We start from the raw sequence: 27688 nt of genomic DNA on the forward strand, positions 1-27688 counted from the left end.
AGAATCTAAAAAAAAATGTCATTGCATAATAAATCGAAACCGGGCAGCGCATTTAAATTATCCAGTAGTGCGCTCTGCACTAGTACAAACATTACATAAAAACTCATAACTCACCGACAAAAGCGGATACGACTTGCAGCTCGAAACCGATGACATCCGCGTCACTTTTCCCATCGGTGCCGATGATATCAGTCCCATCGGACGCTGCTACCACAGCGGTCGCCCCAGTGCCGGTTCGATTTTTTCTCCGTGGGGGCACATCTGGCCGCCGCTGTTGGCTATTGCCTTTTGCTGCGTGTGGCGTCGGTTCTTTGTCCGTCAAGTCAGGTTGTCGAACCCGGACCACGCTGAGATGTCTTCTCCTGCGCTGAGAATTCCCGTCAACCGATGCTGGGAGGCTAAATGTTATTCTGCCACTGCTGCTACCGGATGCTGGTTCGGTAGTGTTCTCGTAGTACGGTTCTTCTTCTGGTACGGTTTGTTTTTTCGATAGTTCGCGACTATCCACTAGGTACAGCTGGGACGAGGATGTTATGAACACTTCCCCGGCCGGGCGGGGTCTTCTTTTGCGCGGCACGGTCGACGTGTTCGGCAAACCCAGCGCCATGGCTGTTCACATTTTTTCAGCACTTGTTAGGTAGCGGCACTTTGCGGTTTTCGGTATGAATATTCGGCTTCACTTGAAATTAGTTTTCTACCTGTGCCGTGGAGGGTGCTGTAGTTTCCGGTGTTGAATAAAGTATTAAATTTCTTCTCGTAAAAAGAGCGATGTATTAAAGATTGAGGAAACTTCGCAACCCGCTTGTCCGACGTAACAAACGACGCAATTCCATAATGAACTCAGCCTTGTTGTGCTTAGATTTCACACACAGATGACGTGCACCGCATAATATACCATTTACGGAAAGTGTAACGAAACGTTTAACTGCGACTCAAAGGCACACACGCAAAGCCACGTGGTGGTTTAACGAAATTATACACATTACCCAATATTGTGACCATTTAGTCGGCAAAAATAGCAGAATCGTTTAACTTAAGCATAACCCGCATGAAATTGAAATGGCACAACTCAACTAAACTAATAAGAAACGAATACCGACGACGCGACGTTGAAGGAATGCGAACTTTATGGCCCTCGGATATGACCTGACAGCTAACCTCCGTCCGACTGCGACATCTCGAAACACGTACGTACGGTCGGTGTTGTGAGAATGGAGAAGAAATCACCTTCGCACACAACAATGCTGCGAAAATGTCACAGAACTAGGTACCTATATCCAGCCAGCGGCCAGCTAGCAGCAACAATCTTTCCAAACGAATGGGTATCGTGTGGGTTGATGTGATTGCGGTTGCGTTGGGGATTCACCCCAAGGCATCGGGTGCGACTGGTCACGGTTTGCTATACCGAATTGTTAGTGTGTTGCATTGCAACATGTTCTGAAGCAGTATTTCATTGGTTCTTTACTAAGCTGATGGGTATTTTCGTTTGGTCTTCAACCATAAAAGTCCATTGGGGTTTTCAGTAATCAATTCTATCAATAAACTGCAATGACAGTTCTTAATCTTAATTGATATTATTGTTGCAGGTTATTTGTTGAGATTGATTACTGCCACTCAACTGGTTTGCATCTCTATCACAGTGTACGTACCTTGAAACAGATCAACCTAATGATCTCAACGTACCTTCGAGGTAATTTGTACCGCACAGTATTCGGTTTTGTTAGACAAAATTGCGAAACTAAACCTAAAGCCCTTGAATGATCCATTAAACTCGCCGTATAATAATTGGTACGCATTTTTCTACTCTGTGTGGAGTTCGATGCGCAGTACGTGGTTTGGTACCCACCATAATTATATGTATTTAAACGCTCGCTGACGCGCGGTGCTTCATTTGCATTTGCTGCGCCGGCCGACGTCGTCGTCGTTGTCGGTTATGCACACCACAGTGAATGGCTGACCCCAGATCTACCTACTCCTAAAGTAGCCTGCTCTACACTGGCACTGACTGGCACTGGCAAAAGGCACACTACGCGAGTAGCTTGTTGAATGTCACTGTCTGGTCAAGTCGAACTCGACAAACTGAAGAAACCGGTTCCAGCGGATTTGATTATTAAGTTGACCAACTTGGCGGTGGCGGCGGCGCCTCCGCTAAGGCAGCATATCATCCGAAGAGCTGCCCTAATTTGAAACAATTTTTAAATCGCACACAAACAACTTCAACAGTCAACAACGGTGACCTTGGAGCTTTCTGAAATCAGTCACGGGACCAGCCAGCCAGCCAGTGTGGGGCGGTTTCACACATCAACAACAACAGTTGGTCATCACCATTGATGATGGTGGTGTTGTCTAAAGGTGCTAAGTGCTGTTAAAATTTTGTAAAAGCTTGAAAAATATCATCGCTGCGGGTATTTTCAGTGGCAATGATATTGTACTAGGTAGTCCGGTTTTGTGTCAATGTTTTGCAGGTTTGGATGACGCACGTTTAAGTATATTTCTACAGAAGTGTGGGCTCTTGCCGGTAGCAGAATGAAAATAACACTGAAGCTTGTTCTACAGGACTATGTTGAACCAGCTGCAAGGAAGTAACTACAGAGGCTTCAGGGGATAGCTTCACAAGGTTGTTGATGAATCATTGTATGAACTCATGTGCATGCTCGATTTTTTTTCTCAATGATTTGATGTAAAATAAAGTGAAGCGAATAACGTTTGATTGGTTCTAGGACAGGCTCATAGCGTGACTCTAGAACAGAGGCTTGAATTCATGAGCGCACTACTGAATTTCATTATACAAAGGCCTTCAATTAGCTCTTAAAATATATAAATCACAAATTGGTCCTTATTTAAAGAGTTTATGGAGATAAGTCAGACATAACAGTTATGTTGGAGCTGTTTAACATGATCTGTTCCCAAAACAATGATCAAATGAAAACCATTCTTATTTTGTTAATGCCTTCAATAAAGTTTAAGAGTCCATCAATAAAATCATTTATCTGTAGACCCATAACCACTGAAGCTTTTTATTCTTAGCCTTGCTTAAATGTTCGCAGCAGCATCTTGCCCTGATGGCCGCTACTAATCATATTTTATTGGGTTTACCAATTGTTCTGTGCCAGGAGGTTAGATTTCGTTATGTTAAGAGTTTCCATCTAAGAGACACAATTATCACAGTAATTCGAAATTAGGGCGCAACTGCTTTTGAGAACAGATCATATCAAATCAAATTATCATATCAAATTATAAAACAATAATTCTTGCGCGTGTCCGGTTGGTGAACCAAGGTTTTTGCAAGATTAGCCATTCTAATGTGAACAAACGTTTCCAACGAAATGTCGACGTAGCTTGTTAATTATACTGGAGACTCATTTGTTTTTATTGAGCTTATATATTATAGGGAAAATAATAATAATTGTCAGTGTTGCTTCCCAAGTAACAATTTGGGTTTTATTATACACTTATGATGGCATTTAAGACCAAAATTGGTCTTGAAGACCACCATAACAGTACAATAAAACTCATATTGTTACTTGGGTTTGCACGTGTTTGATTAAAAATGGGTTTATCACAGATGTGTTTTCATATTTTTCGTTTAAAGTGTATTCAAATGTCAACACAGCTAGCAAAGTTTGTTTTGAATTTTGATTCGTTTAAGAGTCGTGGTAATCATGGACGCAAAAAGGGAACTTGTGATAAGTCTGTTTTTAAAACATTTACGAACTTGTGATATTTTAAAGAACCTAAAGTTACTCGGAATAAACAAAAGATTCATCTTTCGTACTGTCAAGCGATACAAGGAAACCGGTTCTTGGAAAATATTCCTGGTCCAATCTAGCCGTCAACGCACTGTAAGTAAATCGCAAACCATCAAACGAGTAAGAGAGCGAATTCGACGGAAACCGGATCAGCCTGGACGTAAGATGACCAAGTAACTTGGAATCTCGGCGTCAACCACGAAGAATATTTTGAAAGACGATCTTAGATTGATGCCATACAACAAACAACGGGAGCACGATTTGACTGAAAAGCAGTAGGTGGCAAGAATCGAAAGATGTCTGCTCAAGCTGTACGGTGATTGTGAAACTCTGTTTTCGGACGAAAAAATGTTCCTGCTACAGAATCACCTAAACCAACAACATGGCCGGATTTATGCAGCACATCTTTCTGATATTCCTCGGGACAAACTGACTGTTCAAAGCTTCCAGAATATTTCCAGGCGATGTTTCTCCAAAAATTTGAAGGTTCCATTGCTGTTCATTGAAACTGGTGTTAAAATCAACCACTGCTTCCAACAAGCTTCTGCACCGTCTCACCAGGCGAAAGATCACAGGACAATTTTCCGGATTTTATTTCTCCGAAAAAGTAGTCTGCCTCTTCGCCAGATTTGAGTCCTCTCAACTTCTATCCATGAAGTTACGGGCTAGGTAAACTAGGGAACACCAATGGATTGACTGGCGATACTTTCGAGCAACGTTTGCAAAAGATTTAGGATGAAATGCCTCAGGATAGCGTGCATGTTAGCTGTAACGCTTTTCAACAACGATTGCGACTGCTAATTAAAGCAAAGTGAAAAAAATTTAAATTGGACTGATTTAAGACAGATGTTATGGATATACACGAAATACACTTTAAATTAAAATTCATGTAAGCGTCTTTTTTTTGTGAACATTACTTTACTAATAACTGTCAGTAATAACTACTTACCCTATTTTCAAAGACATTAGTCATGTTGACTGTCATTATAAGTTGATTATAAAAACTTAATGACGACTTAAAAACTTAATGCAATCGATTACGACAATTTCATGCGCCAATTTTAATCTACCAAATTTATTACCTGCTTTACATTTACTGTGTACCTAACGTTACACAGCTCTCATAAAATATACTTCAACAAGAGCTCCTTTAAACATTTTCCCAACTAATGTCGGAGGTTTGAAATACGTACAATACTAGAAGAAACCTGCAACGTCACTGTCGACCAAAAATCAAATTACGTACAAATATAACTTTGATGCATGCTCACAGGTTTGTTTGTTTTTATTTAACGATCTTTTAAACGAATGGTCATTTGGGTTGGCATGATCACCGGTACTGGGTTTTACTTCGTTGACTGTTGATCTGAAGGAGTGTTCAAAATATTGGACAGATTTATGCTTAATTTTCGTTTAAAAGATCCATATTTTTATTCAATTTCCTCCGGGTGCAGAAGGTGAAATAACTAAAAATGAGTTCGTAGTCAATGGACAGCCTTTATATAGCCAGTAGCGTTTCTAGGGTTGACAAGGGGGAGATATATGAAGGGGTGTATCCTAACGGGGCATACCTATTTGATCATTTAACAAACGTAACCATTACTTCGTTCGAGAACCCGCGGCCGCGGAACATGTGGCCTATCCCACCTCCTTCCCCCCTCCTTAAAACTGGCAGTTTATACACGGTATAATATATTCGTCTTATTAGAGTGTTTATTCAAAGTAGCTGAAATTTCTAGACAAAAAGTAAAAATTAGTTTAAATTATTTAGCAGACCTATGATGCTGTTTGCTCCAAAATGGATGATGCAATCTAATCTGTCAAAATATTGTGCTCAATAGTAAAGAATGTGAGTGTGCTGGTGTATACTGACGTATTTTTGTTGTGTATGTGAAATCCACAAATTGGATCGATCATTATGGCTTGGCACAATCTCACCCCCGTGAAGCTCGAAAAGTACAAAGTTTCGAAAAATATTATTTTCGTAATCAAAACCTTTGCCAATGCATAGTAACCTTTCAATACATTGTAACTGATTAGTTTATATACCTTCAAGATAGCAAGTTGATGCGATTTCTTGTTTGGGTTGTTTTATGCGGGACATTTTTTACAAGCGTTATTTCCGCGTATTTTTGATCGCGAATTTTGAAACCCTGTTTATGCTAAATAGTTTGCTAATATTATCTGTGTTCCATTCTAAGTTATGCATAAATATGTTATGTTCATCATCATTTTGAATTTAGGTCACCAGTTTCTATAGATATAATAAATTTTCACAAATAAACATTTTTGGTTTTCGGCACAATCTCATCCCCGTGGCACAATCTCACTCCGGCTGGCGGTATAATTTCTTTTTCAAGAACATATTGTTTTGAGAGAGTTTATGGCAGCATTGTTTAGAAACACATCTTGCATGAGTATGTCGTAAAAACGTCGGAAGCGTCGTAAAGTGTGGTTTTTAAACGGAAATCAAGTATCATTTAAAACCGCCCGTAAGGGGAATTACACTTATTTATAATGCAGTTTTGTTGGTGTTTCTTCAAGTCTACTTCAGTCAGACTTTAGAACTGTTGATCGAATAAGATAAAATGCACTTGAGGAAAACCATAATAAAACCTGATAGGTACAGTAAAGATCAGATAAAACTATTATAAGCGATAGATATGATTAATTTGCTAAAGGGTGTTCCACATCAAATTGCACCACGGAAGAAACGCTGTAGAAAATTCCCCATGGGGTATTTTCTCTTGAAAATTTGAGTAGAAGTAGTTTAGAGTGTATTGTTTACACTCTATTTTTATCACGGTCAGTTTTTCGAAAATTGGAAAAAATGGCGTCATCCGAAAAGCAACGCCGCGAATTTATTTTGCGCAAGCACCTGGAAAATGCTTAACTGTCTCATCATGAATGATGAGATTTACGTCAAGTAGGACTTCCGGCAGCTGCCGGAGCTACTGTACTTCACCGCCCAGCACAAGTTTGATGTTCCATAGAAAGTAAAGATGCAGAAACTTTCATAGTTTGCCAAGAAATACATCACGTGACAAACGGAGTGCGTCATTCGTGATTACCGGGACTGAAAACTGGCAGATCTACCACAAAGAGTGTCTACAAAAGCATCTGCTTCTTCTGTTGAAGCAACACGAGGGCCCTACGATGTTCTGGCCGGATCTATCTTCGTGCCAATATTCAAAGGATGTATTGGAGTGGTACGAAGCCAACGAAGTCCCTGTCGTACCCAAGGACATGAACACCTCCAACGCACCGGAACTAAGGCCCTAGATCTATTATGAAGCAGACACTACGGAAGCATCCCGAGGAGGTCAAGTCAGAGGAAGACATGAAGAAAAGTGGATTTCCGTACAGATGAAGCTGCAGCTAGGTTGTACAAAACTTTTTGAGTGGAGTAAGGTGCGAGCATACGGTTATGGTATTGAAGTTGAATGAAATAAATATGCCAAAATCTTACTAATGAGTTATATTTTGTTGTCTGAAAATTTGAAAAGGATCGGTCAATTAGGTAATTTTCTACAGCGTTTCCTCCGTGGTACAATTTGATGTGGGACACCCTTTATTAGGTTGTTAGTTGGGAGGCGCAGCTAGAGACAACGTACGATAGCGGTTCGCAACGGGACATCAAAATCGTCGATGGGGATGTGAACGCCCAGATCGGCAGGAAAGCAATGTGGCTAGGAGTGCCAACAAACGATAACCCGGCTGTCGGCTGTCGATCTCGAAAAGATCCGACGAGAAATCGGTCATGTGAAGAATTATAGACCCGCCGAAAAAGACCGACTCCCGGCAGAACTCTACAAAACTGGTCAGCTAACTATATTTTCGCGGATTTCAGGACAGCAAACGATACAGTCGAGCACGAACAGCTATGGCAGATAATGCACGCGAGTTGACGCGGCTGATCAGAGCTTCACTGGAGTGATGTGATGTGCTGCGTTCGTCTTTCGGGGCACTCTCGATTTCCTTCCACTCGCGCAGAGGGTTTCGGCAAGGGGATGAACTATCCTATATTGTTTTTAACATCGCTATTGAAGGTGTGACCCGGTGAGTGGGCATCGAAACGAGAAGAGCGATCTTCGGCAAAAGTAGTCAAATTCTAGTTTCTGTATACGATCTCGACGTCGTTACTAGAAACCTTGGGACGACGCGAGCAATCTACGCCAGACTAAAAACGGTAGCTAGGAAGATTAGGTTGCAAATCAATGCGTCGAAAACCAAATATATGGTGAGAAGATGCTCCAGAGAAAACTACGTTTGCCTCCCAAGGACAGTGACTATTGAAGGCGATAAACTGGATGTGGTTGATGAGTTCGTATACTTGGGATCTGTGGTAATCTGTCATAGGGGAAAAGTTTATAAAACATTCATTTCTAGACGGGTTACCGCCCAGTTTGCCTCGAGGTATGATTCTGGTCTACAAAGCCAGTCGTCGTATATTCATCACTTACAATTAATAGATGCAAATAATATTTTCACCATCGATCTGGAAGAGATTTAGACTCGAGTTGCATTCCCGGGGAACATGCGCCACCAATCCAGAAACTACGATTCGAATTTGAATTAGCAACTCTACAGAATCAAATACGTAGCATTCGGAGTGTGCGAGTGTCCTACACCACGATATTTGAACGATAACGATAACGAAATTAGAGCGGTCATATCTTAGACATCAATTTTTTTTACTTTGTAATTTTTTTTCCATAAAATACTAATTAATCTTAATTGATTACCATTCGATCAAAAAGTGCGCTTTAAGGTCGAGGTAAAGGTTAGTATTTTTCGATCATATTGTCCGGTCTGATCGACCATGACTGTGTGTCCGCTCAAATTATTTTACTCACATCTCATTTTTATATCATTTTAATTTCAATTAAGTTGAGTATAAAAAATTTCATTTAATCGACACAAAAATGTTTGTCTCCTTCCTTTGTTCTAATAGTCATTATTCGTATTGAAACACTCCGACTTTGTTAAAATTGAAAACATGACCAGAGAATTGGTTTCAAGCAAAATTGATGTTCATTTATATTTTTTTGTATTACTTTAAATCTAGGTTAGTTCTACTGAAACATTTGCAATGCCTTTTACCCGTTCGACTGGACGTTCCGTAAGTTTAATACCAGTTTGTTTTTTTTTACGAGTCCGTACTGCGTTTGTCTAGACTCTTGCATTTAGTTGCAAGTCTTTCACTAAACGTGAATGTACAATGTACATCACCCCGTCACGGTTGAGCGCACGCACTAGCGAGCCTGCCTGTCCGACGATGGTTTCCCACCCATAATTACACGCCTGATTGGAGCCGTATTGGTTTGCTTCCTTGTGTAATTGCGGTTGAACTTCGAGCAAAAAAAAAGTGTGCAGGTACTAGTTATAAATTATAATTAGTGGTTGATGCTTAATTTTTTTTGCAGGAACTGACGTAGTTTTGTGTTTCGTAGAAGTAATTCTTTGTTGGATCGTCAACATCGTCGACGGCAACCAGTACAGAGAGTTGCAATGTATTTACCAGAACCTCTGAATTGAGAAAAACTTTCCCTTTAATAAGCATAGCGAGGTTAAAAAGTAAAGAAAGAGATTAGAACGAGGTTGATTGCTTACTATGTAAATTATGAAAATGTTTAGGAAAATTGAATCTTCGTATAATCGAGTGCGACCTGTAGTAAAATTCAAAAGGAAAATATTCTTTTTTTCATTCTGACGAATGTAAATTCAAATGACGACAACATTAATGGCTGAATAGGAATTGTGAAAGTTACGTAATTCTGTGCTTGTTTGGAACGTAAAGTATCCATAGTCGTAAAGTAGCCAGTAATAAATAAACAACGATTAACTGTCAGACCAGTAGCATCGCAGTTCATTGCATTCATTCGTAACGTCAGCGTGCGAGTTTGTTTCTACTGTTAGTTTTTACTAAATCAACCCGACCGTGGTGCTGCTGTCGCATGATCGCAGAAAAGCAGAAGCCAGAGAAAGGAACAAAACTCGAACGCGAATGATTTCTGCCCGCCTTGATCGATCGGTTAGATTGCGTAATTTGTGCGCGAATTAGAAATATTAGCGCAGGACAGTTGAGAAATTCGAGAGTGGTTTTAGCGTAGCAAAACTTGCAGCACTGCACTGCACTGGCACTGGTGCGGTGGTGGTGTACCAAATGATCACGGTGAAGGCCTTTGCTTGGTTACCCAATTGTGGATGTTGGTTGGGTGTTTCATTTTTTAGTTATGCCGCGGTGTGAGCCTTACCCACCTACATTGGAGTGCTGATGAAGGTAAAAGTTGGTAGAAAGTGCAATGAAAAAAGAGTTATTTATTACCGGTCGATTTCGAAAAGTAACTCATTGATTGTTGGTACTCGATTGCAATAGTGTTAAACATTTTATGTCACATTAAATGGAGGTATTTACTCTCTTAATCCTTTGGAAAACTGGTGGTTAACTTCATTGCCACCAGTAAGACCAGCTTTAGTGTTTGAAATGACCACTAGCGTGCCTAGACATAAACAAAAGATGGGGTGACTGATCTTTCAGAAGAAGATTTTGGCCAGGAAAATCGAATAACCGTAGGACGGCGAATCTATTATTAGGCCCTTAGAAATATTTTATAAAGTTTTTGTCCTTCCGGTGTTGGGCCACTGAAAGGGGGGGGGATTTGCTCGAAAAAAAAAACAACGAGATTTTTGTAATCGAGCAAAATAGATATGGATTTTAGGCATTTTTGCTAACGTGAAATCTATTCATCTATTCTTGCTTCTAAAACGTACGTTATTATTTTCCATGCAAACATCTACGAAAAGAAAAGCAAAAACGAAAGAAATTTTTTTTGACTGATTTTTGGAAATGCCATTGTTCGAATTTCCATTCCTGTTTCGTGCTAGAAGCGTTAACTCAACTCTCACACTCATTTTTCGAGTTTTTCATACTGCAGAGCCCACAGATTTTATAAAAAATATTTAATTCATATCCTGCAGATTATTTTTTTGCCCCCCGATTTTTCATGGCGATTTCCGGAGAGGGGGTGGAGGGGATGTGACAAAAATTTTAAAAATAATTTGCAATGGCCTTACTTATCACAAATATACTGGCCGATTAGGTTGAAAACTCCGAACTTTCGACTGCAAAGGGATTTAAAATCCAAGTTGAAATTGGACTTGAAATTAGATTGGAACTGTACTAGAAATTAAAGTTGAAATTGGACATAAATTTGAGTGATTTGAACTGGCAGTTTTACAGAGAATTACACATGAAATCAGACTTAAAAGAGGATTTAAGTTTTGTTTTGAGAGTTATTATTTGAAATTAGACTTGGTTTGGACTTGAAATTGAATTTGAAATTATGCTCGTAACTAAACTAGAAGTTAGAATTGAAATTGAACGTGAATTGGATTTAAATTTAGGCTATGAATTACATTTGAAATTAGACTAGAAATTGGAATTAAAATTTTACTAGAAATTCTGAATATGAAAATGATGGACTTTGACACGAATTTAGACACGAAGTTTTGCTTGAAATTAGGATTTATATATCTAGATTTACTCTCTCACACGTTTTATCGATTTTCTGTTTAATTTTTTCTTTTTTCTAATGCTGCTTTTCCACTTTTTGTTCCATTTTTTGGATTTTGCTCCTTTTTCGTTTCGTTTCCTCTCTTTTTGGCGAAGAATTACGTCTTACCGCAGGGTGGCAATCCAAAATTTGGATTCAAGCCAACGTCACGAAAGAATGAAACATTTTGGACACTAATAGCTCTTCCAATTAAAAACGGATTTTGATGGTTCGTATACCATTCGATTCATAAAAGATGCAGCAATTGTATGGCTTTCTTGGAAAGATTGTTTTCTAATCGCTAAATAGTGAAAATTAACAAAAACTTTCAACTAAGTTTTTCCCATACATCTTTCGTGTGATGGTCTTGCTTCCAAGGCACGCATGACCATTACATATAGTAAGCTTGTGGATGCTGTTACTTCAAGACAAAGAAGCAAAATAAACTTGCGGCGGTTGAGTGGTTCCAGCGTTTTGACATGTAAAAATTATTGAAATGAGATAAAAAAGAAACTGGCACTTATCGTCATTCATTCATTGCTCGAAGTTCTGTAATTTTGTAATTTTTTTTGTAATTTTTTTTCACGTTTTGTCGTTTCTCTTCCATTTTTCTTTTGTGTTTCCATTTTTTGTCTATTTCTAACTCTCTTCCTTCTCTTTTTCGTCTTCGTCTGTTCCGTTTTTCCTTTTTTAGATACTCCGTTTTTCTTTTCTGTCACGTTTCTTCTATTTCTTTTTTATACCCATTTTTCCCTTTGCTCGCCGGTTTTCCTTTTTTGTCTTTTTCTCTACAGTTTTGCCTTTTTTGTCTGTTTTTCCTGTTTTTTTCTACTTTTTCTGTCCGGTTTCCCTATCTTATTTCCATTTTATCCCATCTTGTTTCTTTAGCTTTAGCATCACGTTTGACATATTTTTTCTGTTTATCTCGTTTCCTGCATCGGTATTTTTGTTTCTGTGACGCTATTCTTCTTTTCGCTTTTGGGTTCTTTTGTTTTCTATTCTATTTTCCCCCTTTCTTCGCGCTTCATTTCTGTCCCGTCTTTCCTTTATTTGTCTCATTTTCTTTCTTTTTTTTTCTTTTCTTTCTTTTCGCCTGATGATTGCTCTTTCCCTCGTTTTTCATTCTTTCAGTCCTGATTTTCCTCTTGTTTTTCTCTTTTTGATCCATTTTTCATACTTATTTATTCATTTTCAAGCCCGTTTTTGCTGTTTGCCAGTCTCGGTTTTTGATTTCTGTTCTCTTAACTTTTATTATGTCATCCTGTATACTTTTGTATCATTTCAATGGACAAAGTAGTCTAAGTTCGGGGGTACTAACAAAAAAATATTATCCTTCATTCTGTCACGTTCGGTTTTTCCCGCTTTAATTTTGCTCTCCATTTATATCTTTTTCCATTCTCGACATTCTAATTTTTCTGCTCCCGTTTTTTCTCATTCTTTTTTCCTCTCCGGGTTTTCGCTTTTTATTCCGATTTTTCTCCTTTTCTGTCCAATTTGCCCTCATTTTCTTTCTCGTTTCCTCGTTTTCCCTATCGTTTTGCCATCTCTTCTTTCATTTTTTCCTCGTCTCTTCTCCGTTCTCCCTGTTTTTCTATCCAGTCTCCTCTTTTTTCTCCCGTTTTTTCTTCCCCATTTTTTTCTCTTTTTACGTCGCGTTTTCCCTTCCATTGTATAACGATTTTTCTTTCCGTTTTTCTTTTTTTAGGTCATTTTCTTCTTCTCACTTGCGTTTTTCTTCTTTTTCTATACCCTTTGTCCAGATTTCGTCACGTTTTCCCCCGTGCTTTATTTTGTAAGTAAGTAAGAGACCGAGTACCTTTAGATTCATCTGTAATCCATCTGTGAATATGCTACTGAAAATTTACTAGCGTTTTTATAAGAAACTGTTTGCTCATAAAGCGTACTGTTTGGTTCATGAGAAATGAATTTTTGAATAAGGTAAATATTCACCAAGTAACAACGGTAGCTAAATTGCAAGAGCAATATCTGTTTACTGGCTGGTTTAAGACGATCAAAACTGCATAAAGTAAGCACTTAAATGGTGTTTTAACAAACGATGTGTAAGCTACTTTAGCTGAGAAACAAGCTTAATTGTGGGTCTTTTTGGTAAACAATCCGCTTTTAAACAGCCAAAAACATCAATCTGTTTTACGACTAGTTAAAGGTGGTAAAGTGGCTTTCATTAGACTCACAACTTTCAAACTACATTAAGGTTGCTTAAGTGTGTTAGAGTGGCTTTACCAACTACTCAATAGATACAGTCGTTACAGCTAGAAGACTATTTATTCATCAAAAAACTTGTTTTAATAATATACAGTAATGTTCCGATTTTGTCAGCCCCATGTGGAATTTTGGGCTGACAAAATGGAGAGACTGACAAAACCGGGAAAAAATTTTTCGATTTTTTTTTAAATCAAGACTTAAGACCTTGCAATATCGAAACCTTCTACTAAAAATTAAATTTGAACTCTCAATTGGTCAACCGAAAGCTCAATGAACCGGGCACAGCACACTGGTTCAGAACCTTTTTTGGTGCGCATTGGCTTTGAGCGGGAAAATTTGGTTTTAGGTTTATGGAACCTTCGGAAGAGTTAAAATTGAAAGTTCTATCATCCAGCGGAATTCAAATTTTGATAGATCCCCCTGAAAGTGCAATAAAAAATTTATTATTCTTCCGTTTCAATATAACACATTGATGTGTTCTGGAAAGCTTTACAGCATATTATTACAAGAAATTTTGCTGAAGACAGTAACCTTCTGTGCCTTCAGCAAAGATAGAAAAAACCTATTTCTCATAAATGAAAAATCGTTAAAATCAGTTTTTCTATTTTATCTGTTTTTGTAGTTGTTGTATGACTTTTTCCAGTTTAACAAAGTTGTATAAATAGTAAAAATTCACAACATTGCTGAATATAGTATACCTCTATCTTTGCTTGTTTAGGAACTATAGAACTTTTACTGTAAGAATACCCTAATTTTGACCCCGAATAACTCGCAAGAAGGCATCATTTTATTCAAAAACTCTCCCCTTAGAATCAGTATAGTTTCAAGCAGGCTGAAAATTGGTTGTATAAAGGTTGAAGAGACGTTGGTTAGGCGGTTAGAAAAGCATTGCAAAGTCGGCTATTTATAAACGCGAAAAGCCTCTGGTAAGCTTCATTGCAGCTTCGAATGCAGTCATTAATAACCCAAAAATGGATGGAAACACCAAATTTAGCTGTTTTGGTACTGAATAAATATTTTCATTTCTGTTAAAAGACCTTTTTTCAGACTAAGGTTGAATAGCATCTGCGTTAAAAGCGTTTGATTAGCCTGAAATTTATAAAAAATGGTAGGTATTTGCTTTTTAAGGAAATAAAATTATGTTTTAAAAGGCAAACATTTTAAATTAATAAACTATTTTCTACTGTCGGTGATTTCTGAGTAGAACAACTAGATTGATTTATTTTGTGAATTGAATGCGAGAAGAATGAAGTTGGTTAGAGGACAGAAAAAATTGTGCTATTTCAGATTGGAAAGTGTGAGGAGTGCCGGACGTTGGTTTGAGCGAAGATTTCGCTATTTTCCTTGAACATCGAAGCACAAAGTGCCTTCAGCAACCAAGTCGATTATTGGTTTTTTGCTGCCTGAAGCACTTCAGAATAGAGGAAGATATCCAAAGCCAAAACCCAAACGTTTCTGACGTACCATAAAAATGTCGAAGCGAGAAACATTTCCGTTTTTTGCTTTCGCCTGGCTGAAATTCGAAGAAAAGGAACATATTGCATTATACAAATATTGAAATCGTCATATGAAAACAGTGGTAGACAGACATCGAGGAGAAATCCGAACGTAACCACGCTCACGATGCCGCCGAAACCTTCGCAAAGGTTAACTTTCAATTGAAACTTCAATAGCACGGCGAACGGCGTTCGGCTTGGCGTTTTCTCTCGTAACAATTGAAGGTCATACCGCGGAAAATTAAAAATTAATCTGCATATGTGCACATATACCTACTGGTTTTACCCCCCCGTGAAACAACGGCAGGCAGGAATTGGTTTGCTTGCTGTGAAGCTCTCTGAAGTGGTTTTCCAAACACTGCGAACAACAATGCCCCAGCCAGCAAGTCGCGACTTACTGCGATCGAGACATAACCTCTCAACAAACAATCGCATGTGAGAGCAACAAAAAACTTTTATTTTCAAACACTTTCGCGTGAGAAAGAAAAACAAACAGTTTTCTCCCTACCACCGTACCCTGTCCCCTCGTCGTTCGTGTAAAACATAATGCTACAACAAAACAGTGTTCTGTTTCTGGGGATGGTCTCATCAGCGAACCGCATCGATTCGATACATTTCTGTTGCACCGCATCGCTGCGCGCATTACGCCACCCACCGGCAATACTTGCGCAAAGTTCTCAACTTTCTAGGTGCTGCGCTGCTGACTGCTGGCTGAGCTGAGGCACCAATACCTGGGTACCTGGCCTGGTAAGCACTTTGGCGATGCAATAATCGTGTTTCGAGTTATAGACGGGCTGCGTGTACTAATAACAATCAAACGGATCGGTTAGTGGAGCGTTATCGTGTCCCATCCACTGCAGTGCAGTGAGTGGGACAGCCGATGCATCGGCAGCGCATTGTTTCGCAAAAAAACCTATAGACTGCAACCGGTGCGATTTATTTATTAGGTGAAGAAGATTAGCTGCATTTTATCGCTTCGCGATCGCGACCGTGCGGTGTGTGAGGAGGAACTGCGATCGTAGATGTAAGGCATTGGAGGCTTTCGTGTTGCGCAATAGCCACTTCGCCAGCTGCATAAAGTAGCCCGACGCGATGATGTGGGCTGATTTTTGCCTGTCGATTAGTATCGCTTGCCATTCATAGTATGTAAGTATAGACGAGCGAGTGGGGGACGACGGGGATTAGGAATTAGGCACAGTTTTGCTGTGTTGTTGAAAGCAAAAAAAGAGGTTACATTTGGTCGATGGATGAATGGAACGGTGGAGCACGTGATCTATTGTATTTGCTGTTGAATGAGATTTGGTCATCTTTTGCCATCCAACAAAGGGAGTTAAGATGTGATAAAATATTAACAAAAAATGAAACGCTTTCTGTGAAAGACGTTTAAAGTTAACGCGGTAAAAGTTCCGGAACTCACAGCACCACACTTCCTCGAGCCATTAAAACAAATAAAACCATTCAGCAAATCGTTTGCCGTAAAACTTGTGACCGCAATATCTTTAATGTACTGTTTTCAAGCTTCCATCAATTCCAGCAAATTATATCGCTAGTTTCGCGGAAAGTTCCACACAAACACACGTCATCCAGCGACGCGCGCTGCACACTACACAGTTCCAGCTCGATCACTCGACTAATTGGGTATTATATTTAAAGTAGTTTGGCCATTTTTTGCACTTGCCTTGCCCAAACGGAACGGATGCTACACTTCATCCACCCTAACCGCCGCTACTGCCGTAATGAGGAAATGATGAACCTATCTGTGGTTCGGTGTGGTGGTTCGAATCGAATGTCAGGTTCTGGCGAGGCAAAAAATAAACCAACCAGCGGCGTCGTCAATTAGTCCGCTGAGGTCATTACTGTGTGTCCGCGTCCGCTAGCCAGAGTTTGACACTCGGGTTTCATTCGAATTGGCAAAGCAACAAGATCAAGTTCTGCTGCTGCAAACTTATCTCCGTTGAAGCGAGTTTTTTTGTTCTGATCGCTTGTATCACTCCGGTTAAATACCAAGGAGAACTAGTTTTGGTTCTTCGATGGCGATTTGTGCTCTCAGTACCAGTTAGTACATGATCCGGATTGATTCACGATCGCCGTTTTGGAGGGGGTAAGATATTTTCTTCTCCTGGGGTCAGGGTTTTACGATCTACGCAATGTTTGTTTATTACCATGCATGCTATACAAATGGCGGTGCATTGCCCTGAACCAGTACGTTGCCAACGATCAGTCACGTCCGAAAAAGGAAAGTTACATTTCCAGTTGTCGGATTATTTGTAGGCCATTTCTTTTTCTTTTTTTTTTTTTCAAACCAATTTGACAACGATCTAGCCTACAGGGCAATCGTAAATTTTTCTACGGTTGCTTCGTGTTTGTCCTATCTTGAAGTGTCATACTAGCGGAGTCGCCATATTAGCATTTTCTCCAGTCAGCGTAAACAAATTTGTGCAAATGTTAGCAGAATGTGCTCGAGTTGACACACGCCAGCCATGGCAGTAGTGCAATAAAAGTTTATCTTAAAAGTAACTGATTGTTGGCTCGTGTGATCTGAACCAAGAGTATTTTTGTTCAGCTAAGGAAAGCGAGAGAAGCTGTAATTTTGCACAAAAATTAGACTTTTTAATTGAGCGTCACAGGAAACAGACACTTATATCATACAAAATGCATAGCAACCACGCGATAAACAAAAAGCATACAACCCTATGGTATTGTTTATGGTTTCTCAAATAACTAATATACGACCAAATGTCTTTTGCGTGGGAAATGACGGTTGAGAAAGATTTTATCACTCACGAATTGACAGATATAAGAAGAACGATGTGTGAACAAAAAGATACTCCAACTCGGATGATCATTCATGACTGTTTATAGGATGTTGATTTATGTTAGGTGTCACCATAGCCATATGTCAGGTGAAAAAGCACCTAGGCCACCTTGAACTGTTTTGATCTACTTATATGGCTTTATGACAGACATTATGGAATTCATTTCATTTTGAAGTCGGCCTTAATCCCGATCTGAACCCGCTGTTGACAGGGTTATCAGTTGATTCACAGCAGATATGGTGAAAACAGTCGAGTAACTACGCTCGATACTTTGTGCATACTGTCACTCTATCTACCCCGGAGCGAAAAAGTTAGACATCGTGAGGCACTTCGTGTCCGTTGGTTATTACAACATCTTCTCTCTTCTGGAGAAAGGCAAGCGAGAGCGTCCTACAGAAGCCTGGTTCTGGCCGCCCAACGGTGCTGCGCGACCGTAAAGAGCAGCAGAGGCTGAAGAGGAAGACAAAGAGTAAGGTGGCCTCAGTGTTCCGCACTTTGGACCGGGATGTCAGAGCAACCGGCTAAACGGTAAAGAAGCACCTGGCTAAAATGGATATTATTATGCGAAAGCGTCAGTCGAGACTGGACGTGTTTGAGCAGCAGGCAACCATTCAGAAGGAACGATTGAATGTGCTGGCGAAAAGCATCGTTTCGGGGAATCGCGACATCATGGATGGATGACGAGACATACCTGACGCTAGACGGCAGCGACTGGCAGGAGACTGGGTATTTTACGTCCCCCTGCAAGGAGGTAACCGATAACGTCAAATATATTTCCCATACAAAGTTCCCGAAGAAGGTCCTGACTATGACTGATGATCAGCGAGAAGGGAATATCCAAGCCGCTGTTCTTTCCATCGGCAAGAGATCACTAGAGGAGATGGACCGGCTCACGATAAACGTTGTACCGAAGTCCGCCAGCCCTCCCAAAGTCCCTCAGCTGCGACCGATAGAACATCAACCGGAGGATCAACTCCAATGACTTCGTGACCAATAAGGAGAAGTAGTTGTTTGCCAAAGACCAAGCCAAGTTAAAGAACATGCCGACATCCAACTTATTATCGGTTATGGCTAAGGTTTTGGCCGACTACAGTATGGCCGTTTGACAGCACATTTTTGTAGAAGGAGAAAAACTAATAAGCGTAGAACTTAAGGAAGTTGCGACAGCGATCATTGCCTACCGTATTAAGGATTTCACCGTATCTACATACAATCGAATCGTCGAATCTACATACAAATTTGACATGACTGCATCTCAACTAAGTCATAGCCTACGAACAATCGAGGAAATTCGTCTCGGAATATTCGGCATGGATAAAGGCGATGAAATAAGGCCATGGAATGGATGCTTGGTACCAGGAACTGCAGATCCCTTAATTTCGTGAGAGCGGAAAGGGTGCTGCTCGAGAACCCCGAAAGATCAGCATTCCGGCAATGCATGAGTTCTGTCGCAAAGGCGAGAGGGTGTGGAGGATCGCTGCCGACAATGCCCAATTTTACCTGAGCGGGGGAGCGAACAACTAATTGTGAATGGACAAAATGCTGGATCGTATAATGCACTGAAAAGCGATCAACGAGAAGATGTGCATGTGAGGATAAAAGGACACTTCACCAGGTACACCATCATAAACTTGTATTGTCCCCACGAAGGTAAACCTGACGACGAGAAGGAAGCGTAGGGACCGGAGATTGGGCCTTATAGCTAGCACACCGACACGAACTATAACGACCAGTGAAGCATCAACTTTGCCGACGAAGTTATCCATAAAGCCACTTGAAGATCCCACCTGACCAACGAACATTAAACCAAATCGACCATATTCTCATCCACGCGCACCTACTGGATGAAGGACTACCTTCCTCTGTGGAGCTAGATGCTTCGATCCTCGATTACGGATGGAGTAGGATACGCTTGGCCGTCAATGAGGTCGCAACCGCGGTACCAGATGAGGAGACCTCGACCGCATGCAATGATTGGTTTGCCGGGGAGTGCCGACAAGCGAAGGAAAGGAAAAAGAAGAGCTTGAAAAAACTATCTAACCAGGGGGGCTCCGTAGCCGCAAGGTTACCGAGTCTTCTTTGACAAGCGAGTGGTCGTGGGTTCGAATCTTAGTAGAATCAAGCCATTCGATGTCAAGTGACTTCAGCATGGGTTTATTCTCAGGCCCCTCCATTTACCCTTCCTTCGTGCTGAATTCTATATTTACCCTCTGAAGCCTCTTGACAGTGCAAATGTTCCTCCTATAGTTAAGTGTACTGGTCAGAGGTTCGAATGAGTCCTCGCCAGGGACGGCTATAATATGGGATAGTGCTGGCAGCAAGGAATAAGTGGGTAAAGTAGATCAAGCTTTGAAGGAAGGGTAAACCCCAATACACGCAAGCACGCATAAGAAATTCAATAAGCAAGCATATCGCTCACTCAATAGCGATTATAGCAAAAAGCAGTGGTTGGAGAATTCGCGAAAAAGTGATCATTTGAATCGATGAACATCCCTCATGAACATACACTATTCACCTGCCTTGGCGATAATGCACGCATCAGCTTTGAATTTTATCACGAACAGAACCTCAATGTGAACATCAGAATTCGTTCAAAAATTGAATATTGAACATTGAGTGTGTTCGATTTATCGGATATAAAATGCCCGACGACGCTGGAAAGTATTCAAAATAATATTACCACGAAAAGGGAATAGTTTAAACTAGTGTTAGTGGCTTTACAAGCAGCAGAAGACGGCAAATCGCACTTTTGCGTTGCTCACGATATTCGTATATTCAGCAATGCTATGAAGCGTGAGTGTATGTTGTTCATTGTTATAGGCGAATTGAACCACTCGCGTAGCTGTTTTATCACGATAAAAACCGTTTGCCGATGCTCGGCGTATCTATTCATTTTGCGAGTTTTCCAACCTCTGCACTTTTCTAATGAAACGGTAAGCATGCGTATTCATACAGAGTCATATTGTAACAAAACACTACAGCTGTAGCACATTTTTCCAACACAGATTTCAAAATCGCCTAGGTTTAATCGTCTCGCAGTAAAGAATTTGCGATCTATTGGGACAACGAGCTTGTGTCATTTTTTCTGGCACACTTCTCTAACACAGACATCAAATTGGACTAGGTTTAATCGCGTTTGTAAGAAATCTGTTGGCACGAGGGGACTTTGTCGCTCTCTCTGGCGTACTTCCCAAGCAAGGACATCAAAATGGTCTAGGTTGAACCGCGGTGTTAAGAAATCTTGTTGAAATGAGGAAGCTTTGTCACTCGTTTTAGCTTACTTCCCAAGCACAGATATCAAATTGGTATAGGTTTAGATCATCGTATAGAATCTTCCAACCAATCACGAAGCGAGAATTCTGGTAAAACATAGGTTCATTATTTTCAATTTTTTAATAGTTAATAGTTTAATAGACGTAGTCCTACGTCAAAAACTTGAGTACTTGCGGATTAATTCTTATAAAAACTCGCAATAAAGTATGGATCGTATTTATGTATGACGTCAAAAAGCGATCGGCTCGATTGCTGTAATTACCGCGGCATTGCGCTGGTCAACGCCGTCTACGACGTACTCTCTAAGATTTTGTTACGTCTTCTATCCCCAGTAGCGACCCCAGCATGAGGAACGTGCTGCTCGAGCCAGGAAGATGCGGAAGATGCTGATCCCCAGTAGCAAGAGAATTCGTGGGGCAGTATCAGGCGGGCTTTATGGGGGCCCACACTACTACGGATCAGATTTTTACTCTACGACAAATCTTCCAGAAATGTAGGAAATGCAACGTGTCCACGCATCAGATTTTCGTGGATTTTAGGGCAGCATACGATACAGTCGAGCGCGAACAGCTATGGCGAATAATGTACGAGAGCGGGTTTCCAGACAAACTATCACGACTGATCAAAGCTACTCTGAAGTACTCTCAAGTCCCTTTGAATCGCGCAGAGGGCTGCAGCAAGAGGATGGACTGTCCTGTGTAATCTGGCAGGTAAACATAGTAACGAAGAGGAACGATCTTTGGCAAAAGTAGCCAACCCCTTGCCTTCGCGGACAACCTGGACATCTGTAGAGACCTCGCTCGCTATCCAAGCACATTTTGATTTCGCCTGCATCCGGAGTTTGAAATCCCGGTCGATTCTGCTTATTCCAAAAGCAGTTTTTTTGTTTGAAACAAAAATTTTGTCCATGAAAATATATCCGCTGTGTTCAGTTTGGCAAGAAGAATGCAGTATTTACATTTTACATTTACATTTTGTTAATCGTGAAAACTAAAGTAAAATATTGTTTTTCGTTTGTAATGATTCTGAAGATGGCTGAATAGGAAATCAGTAAGCCGAAACATAAAGAAAAGGGAAAGTTTTTCTATCGTATTCACCGAAAAATATCAATTTTAAATTGCACACATTTACATTTCCATGATCAGAATCCCGCGTTTGGGCCCAAAATCTTCCGAAGTTGGGATCTCCGACGAAAAGTTAATGACTGCTAGTTTCCCGTTAAATGCCATTATTGAGGCTTACCTGTTTTGGTTTTTTTTGGAAGGCATGCGAATTATGATATAAAGAAATTATTACCAGAGCTAACGAGAAAAAACGATGAATATAACGTAGATCATCCTATTGATTTGAAGTGCACACCAGGTGCCTATTGCTTACCAGTTGTTGAGCTTCCTTCAGCGAAGCTCAACAGCTCATAAGTGGGGGGGTATGTAGCGATCCTGCCTCTTAATCAACCAAATTGAAGTTAAACCGCCGCGTTGGCCGGAAAAGTAGACCGGTGGACATCGAGCGATCAAAGTTTAAAATAACATTTCCGAGAATGGCCCGTTGCGCATTGACATTAAAGCCAAATAATATGCACATTTAAACGGTTTCTTTCGTGTGCCTTGTTTGTCCAGAGGAAAAAAATATTTTCGCTGAGGTGGGCAACATGACCGATTTCCGTCGGTGCTGTTGACAATCGTCTGACGTTTAAGGGTTTCAGCGAGTTAAGCCGGGAGAGTTTAAAAGAAGCCCTCGTTTAGCTAAGAGATTTACTACCATGTGCAATTCGAGCGCCGAAAATGAACTTCGAGAACGAGACGGGGGGACGAGCACTCATATATACAAAGTGCTAAATAATAGTAGATAGGGTAGGAAGACACGAGTGTCGCATACAGAACTTGCTGAGAGAAATGAAGTAGGAACGAGAGACTACCTGTTACTGAACTAAGAACAAAACTTCTTTTAGAAAAAATCGTTTAGAGTCCGGCCATCGTGTTGGACCGCAGGCCCTTAAGGCTTCTTTATGTGAAGAAAATTCCTAGGGAAGCTTCACATAATTACTAGGAACCATGGGACGGCCGAGGCAAACTACGCCAGATTAAAATCGGAGTCTTGGAGGATTGGATTACAAATCATCACGAACCGCGACCTGCACGCACTACTTGGAGAGCTTCCCATCCCACACCTGGTGAAAGTTGGGAGACTATGGTCGACCGGCTACATCGCAAGGATGCCGGACGACTGTGCAATGAAATCCGTTCTCTTCAAAAACCTCACCGGCCCACCAGGAACAGAGAGTTCCATCGTGCTAGATGGCTCGATCAGGTTGAAACCGACTTGCGTTTGTCGAGACGCTCAACGAATTGGCGTCGAATAGCCCAGGACCGAGTACAATGCGTTGACCATAACAATCTGACGAGAAGAAATTCTCGGAATCTGAGCAGTTAATGCATATTTAATGTTAAATAGAGTTGATCAACGAAGAGTCGGTACCTTTTAAACAATTCAGTTAAGAAGACATAAAACAAGAACCGGAACCTTTGACAACCCTGGTTGTAGACAAAGATGGCATCGCAACGGAGCATATCAAACTGAGCCCTTGTCTGCATCGGCTGGTAGTCAAAATAACTACCGGAGGTTTGTAAGGAACGTTTAATATGCCCTATATAAATATAGAGCGGCATGCTGGGATTACAGATAGGGTGACATGTTGGAATGTAAGAATTACTGAGCGATCACTATTATCAACGCGGCGTACCAATCTTTACCAAGTTCAACAAGAAAGGATCATAAAACTAATTTCGAAAACAATTACTAATGGGGCTTTCAACCGGTAGTTGGTTCGCCCCAATTCGTAAACAATATTAGGTGCTAAGTTGTTACCTTGAGGAACCCTTGACAACCCTGGTTGTAGAAACAACTATGAAACTCGATATACTACGATATACTCGATTTTATTGTGTACTGTCAATTTGTTAGGTACGTCTGAAGACTGGCGAAATTATCAGAAGCTGTGAAATAGTTTGTGTAATATTTTGGAGTAAAATTTTGTGGCCAACGTTGTCAGCTTTAAGATTAGTGTATATTATAACAAACTGAATATGAAACACGATCCATCTAACGAAACGCAAAACTTACAAAATTTTAGTAGGTTCGTATGAATGCAGTATTTGGATCCAACCACCTATTATGTCATATCGATTCAAAAGCCGGTTTCTCTTTTAAATCAATTGTTTCATCAGAAAGAAAACATAAAGCAGTATTGTATGAATCTTGTTACAAAGGAATCTTTGAACGGTTTAGCATTCAAAGTGCCACAAATTTTTTGGGTTATGCAAAGCTGAAATCAGCAAAAGTGTCGCAAGCCCACACCGTCTAATTGAACCGAAGATGACCAAATATGCAAAATACTTATCCTACTATATAAAAGCCCTAAACAATACTCCAACGCGCCTCTCTAATGGGTCAGTGGACAGCCAGTGAATAAGGGTAACAGCACTTCGCAAATCAATTGTCTGCAAATCGAGTCAGCAACCCTCCTCTTTGGGGAGAGCTTTGAAAGGATTTGCTTCGAATTGAATCAATCAAACCACACATGGACACCCGAAAGTGGGCGTCAAATTTTTCAGCAAGCAGCACTCTTGGCAATAGTTTTTTTTTGCTTTAGCAAAGTGGTGTCACTTGCGAAGCAGAAAAATCCCCTGATTGAGGTTTGGATACAGTTCTGCTTCTTCAGGTTTCTGCACGTTTTCGATTAAAAGTCCACACTGAGGAGGGTTTGAAATCTTTTCAAACGTGTCTTTTCAGTGCGCTGAGGTAATACTTATTTCGGACTGTTTCTGCGGATCGTCTCCTCAATCTTTGAAATTGGTGGGAGGGGGTTCAAGGGTTATTATCACTGAAGCAGTTCGAGTTTCGCTTGGTGCGGTCCAACTGATGCACCCAAATTCGCACCGATGATTGATCTGCAGTTGATGCACAATAATTATCTCTCGTCGACTATTTAGGTTGCTATGCAGCGCAGTTGAAATTTCACTTTCATTTCATCGGCTGTATCGACTCTTCAGCACGATTTGTGCCATTCATTGGTGGTTGCATTTGTCGTATTAACTTCACAACCAACGGACGGACAATATTGGCTCTTTGCAGAGGTACCCGGACCGGGTAGCCTTCGAGATATTTTAGCTCACTTTACACTAGCACATACAAAGGCACACACAGGAGATCACTACTATGGGCAACTCGTTTTGCTTCAACCCGCTTGAATGCGGATACTTCTTCCTATTCTTCGTTTCACTTTTGGCGGAACAAAATAATAGGCACTGAACATTAACTATTTATGCCCGTGTGGCTAGCCGTGGCACAGCACTGTTGGGCTGCAGCCTGGTTTGGGGTTGGGTATTACAGCACACTGCAACGAATCCGCTCGTTTCGACTCCTTTGAGTGAACTTCAGGTGTTATGCACTGGGAGCCACGATCATCACCGCCAAGCATGCAATTTATTTGAGTTAACACAAACATTTAGCATAAAGGCCTTACATCAGCCTTAACAGTGACACCAACTGAACCCACACCAGTGAACATGCGACATAACGTCGACATTGTTCCAAGCACAAAGAGCACCTACACGCTGCTCGCTGGCTGAACCATGGGTCACCATGGGCTACCTATAAACGGCGAATAAGGAGCGCGCGCGCGGAACCACTGCTGCTAACGACGCGTGTACGCCTCGAACGGCAACTACTCGCGGAATAAAACACCACTTGACTGGCAAGTGGCCGCGCGTACTGAAAAAACCAACCGACTGGCAAAACCTATATGAGAGTGAGCCATCGCAGTTCGCAGCAGCGAGAGAAGTGACTCGCGCGCGAGAGTTGATTCGCCGCGTATTGCTAAGTTAAGTTTAATCGATATCTATACACTACACAGTGAGCTTTGGATAAATATGAGCAAACTATGTGTGCACTTAATAATGGTTGCTCTCCGACTCCGACGTTGGCGAGAGACCGAAACTAAGCGATTAAATATGGTTTATGCGACAGCGGGAATTTTTTTATGGCTTCTGCTGCTGCTTGCTAAAACATGGGGGTCTGTGTTCTTGTTCTGGTAGAACCAGCCAAGTGGCAATGTTCGGGGCGGAGAACAATGGCGAACCTTGATGGGATTGTTATTATTAGTTGTTGAACCAGTCGACATTTTTTTTCTTTATATGATATTGTGTGCAGTACTGAATTTGTCTAATATCAGCAGCATAGTTTATTCATCCTGCATTAGAACTAAACGCAAATTTGCCACTGTTTGACAGCGCCTCGTTAGTGGGTCGAGCAAAGCTTGTTCACAGAATAAATTCACTTTTCGCCCTTCACAACGGATTTGAATGGAATGCATCGTACATCGAGAAGGCAAGCCTTTTGAGTCTATTTATGACACTCATAAAATCTATGTTCAAACAACAGACAAGCCATAGTACCTATCTATTTAGCTATTTAGGTGGAATTCGACGACTCTAAGCTCATAACTTAAATAGAAACTAATTTTATTCAGAAAGATTTGCTGTCAGATTGCGACAGCACTAACTCTTTTCAAAATACATAACGTATCCATTCAACGAGAACCTATTGGCTATTGGGACGGTTATGTCATTTATCAAACAGGTGGTCAGTTACTGAATCGACCTGAATGAAAACGGCACATATCATCTTACAGGGTATTTTGACTGACATTGGACTTTTCATCTGGACCATTGCAAAAGTCAACTTTAAACAGACAAAAGCAAGTTAAACATTGTCATGTACACAATATTGGAAATAATCCTGAATTTTGTTAGCAAGCCCGGTAAGAAACACGTAAAACTGTCATCGAAATCCATTGACGCTGTACGCACCTCGGAATAAAATATCACCATCCGAGCACTATTTATTCACCATATTACTAGTGCTCATTGAACAAGCGTAGCCTATAGCGAATGAAGGATGTCAAAGTGACAGAAAACATCAGAAAGATAAAAAAGAGATGATTTGCAAATTAGAAGGTTGAAAATTGAAGTGAAAGTAGAAATTGATAATACAGTTTATTATCGTTTGCCTGTCATTGGTCGTGTTTTTGCTACAGTCCATAACTAGAGTTCACACAAAGGTGCAGAAATCAATTATTTACATGCTAAATTGCTTATAGTGTATTTACTTATATCTAGATCTGAAACGGTAACTTAAAATTAGTACGGTCGATGATCAATAGTACGGCTAAATTATTAACGGTGAGATACAATTTATTTATAACAAAGTTATACTTACAAATGATAAAATTAATAGATAGTGACAGAGGCGGAAAGAGGAAAAGACACAGACAGAGAGAGACAGTTAAGGAGATTAAAGCACTAAAACGTAAGAACATGATGCTGTAAAACCTAACTCTAAATTAAAACTTATACTTACACACGCAAGTATTAAAAACGGTTCTGGGACTTCGAACGAATAAAGACCGTTATATATTCGGAATAGCTAAAATCGACTGTTTTCTTGTTGCAACGCGGTACGCAGGTAGCAAGATCTATGAGGCAATATTACTTTACAAGGAAGATTTACCCGAG

The 27688-nt window shown here is 40.5% G+C and overlaps 1 protein-coding gene across 7 annotated transcripts in view; it reads right to left on the reverse strand.

Annotated features, from left to right (window-relative positions):
* LOC128737228 (rho guanine nucleotide exchange factor 5-like) overlaps positions 1-25844 on the reverse strand; it is a 62856-nt gene extending 37012 nt beyond the window's left edge. The window contains exons 1-2 of one of the 7 annotated variants that reach the window (XM_053831825.1): positions 25767-25844; positions 115-715 (exon numbers count right to left, since the gene is read on the reverse strand). In XM_053831825.1, coding sequence (XP_053687800.1) covers positions 115-607 — 493 coding nt within the window. In that variant the 5' untranslated portion in view covers positions 608-715; positions 25767-25844. Of the gene's footprint in view, positions 1-114; positions 751-25052 lie in introns of all 7 variants that reach the window. The other 6 variants (XM_053831820.1, XM_053831824.1, XM_053831822.1 and 3 more) reach the window with 6 other exon arrangements.
* Between the last annotated feature and the right edge of the window lie 1844 nt (positions 25845-27688).

Source organism: Sabethes cyaneus, chromosome 2 (assembly GCF_943734655.1).
Source record: "Sabethes cyaneus chromosome 2, idSabCyanKW18_F2, whole genome shotgun sequence".
NCBI lineage: Eukaryota > Metazoa > Arthropoda > Insecta > Diptera > Culicidae > Sabethes > Sabethes cyaneus.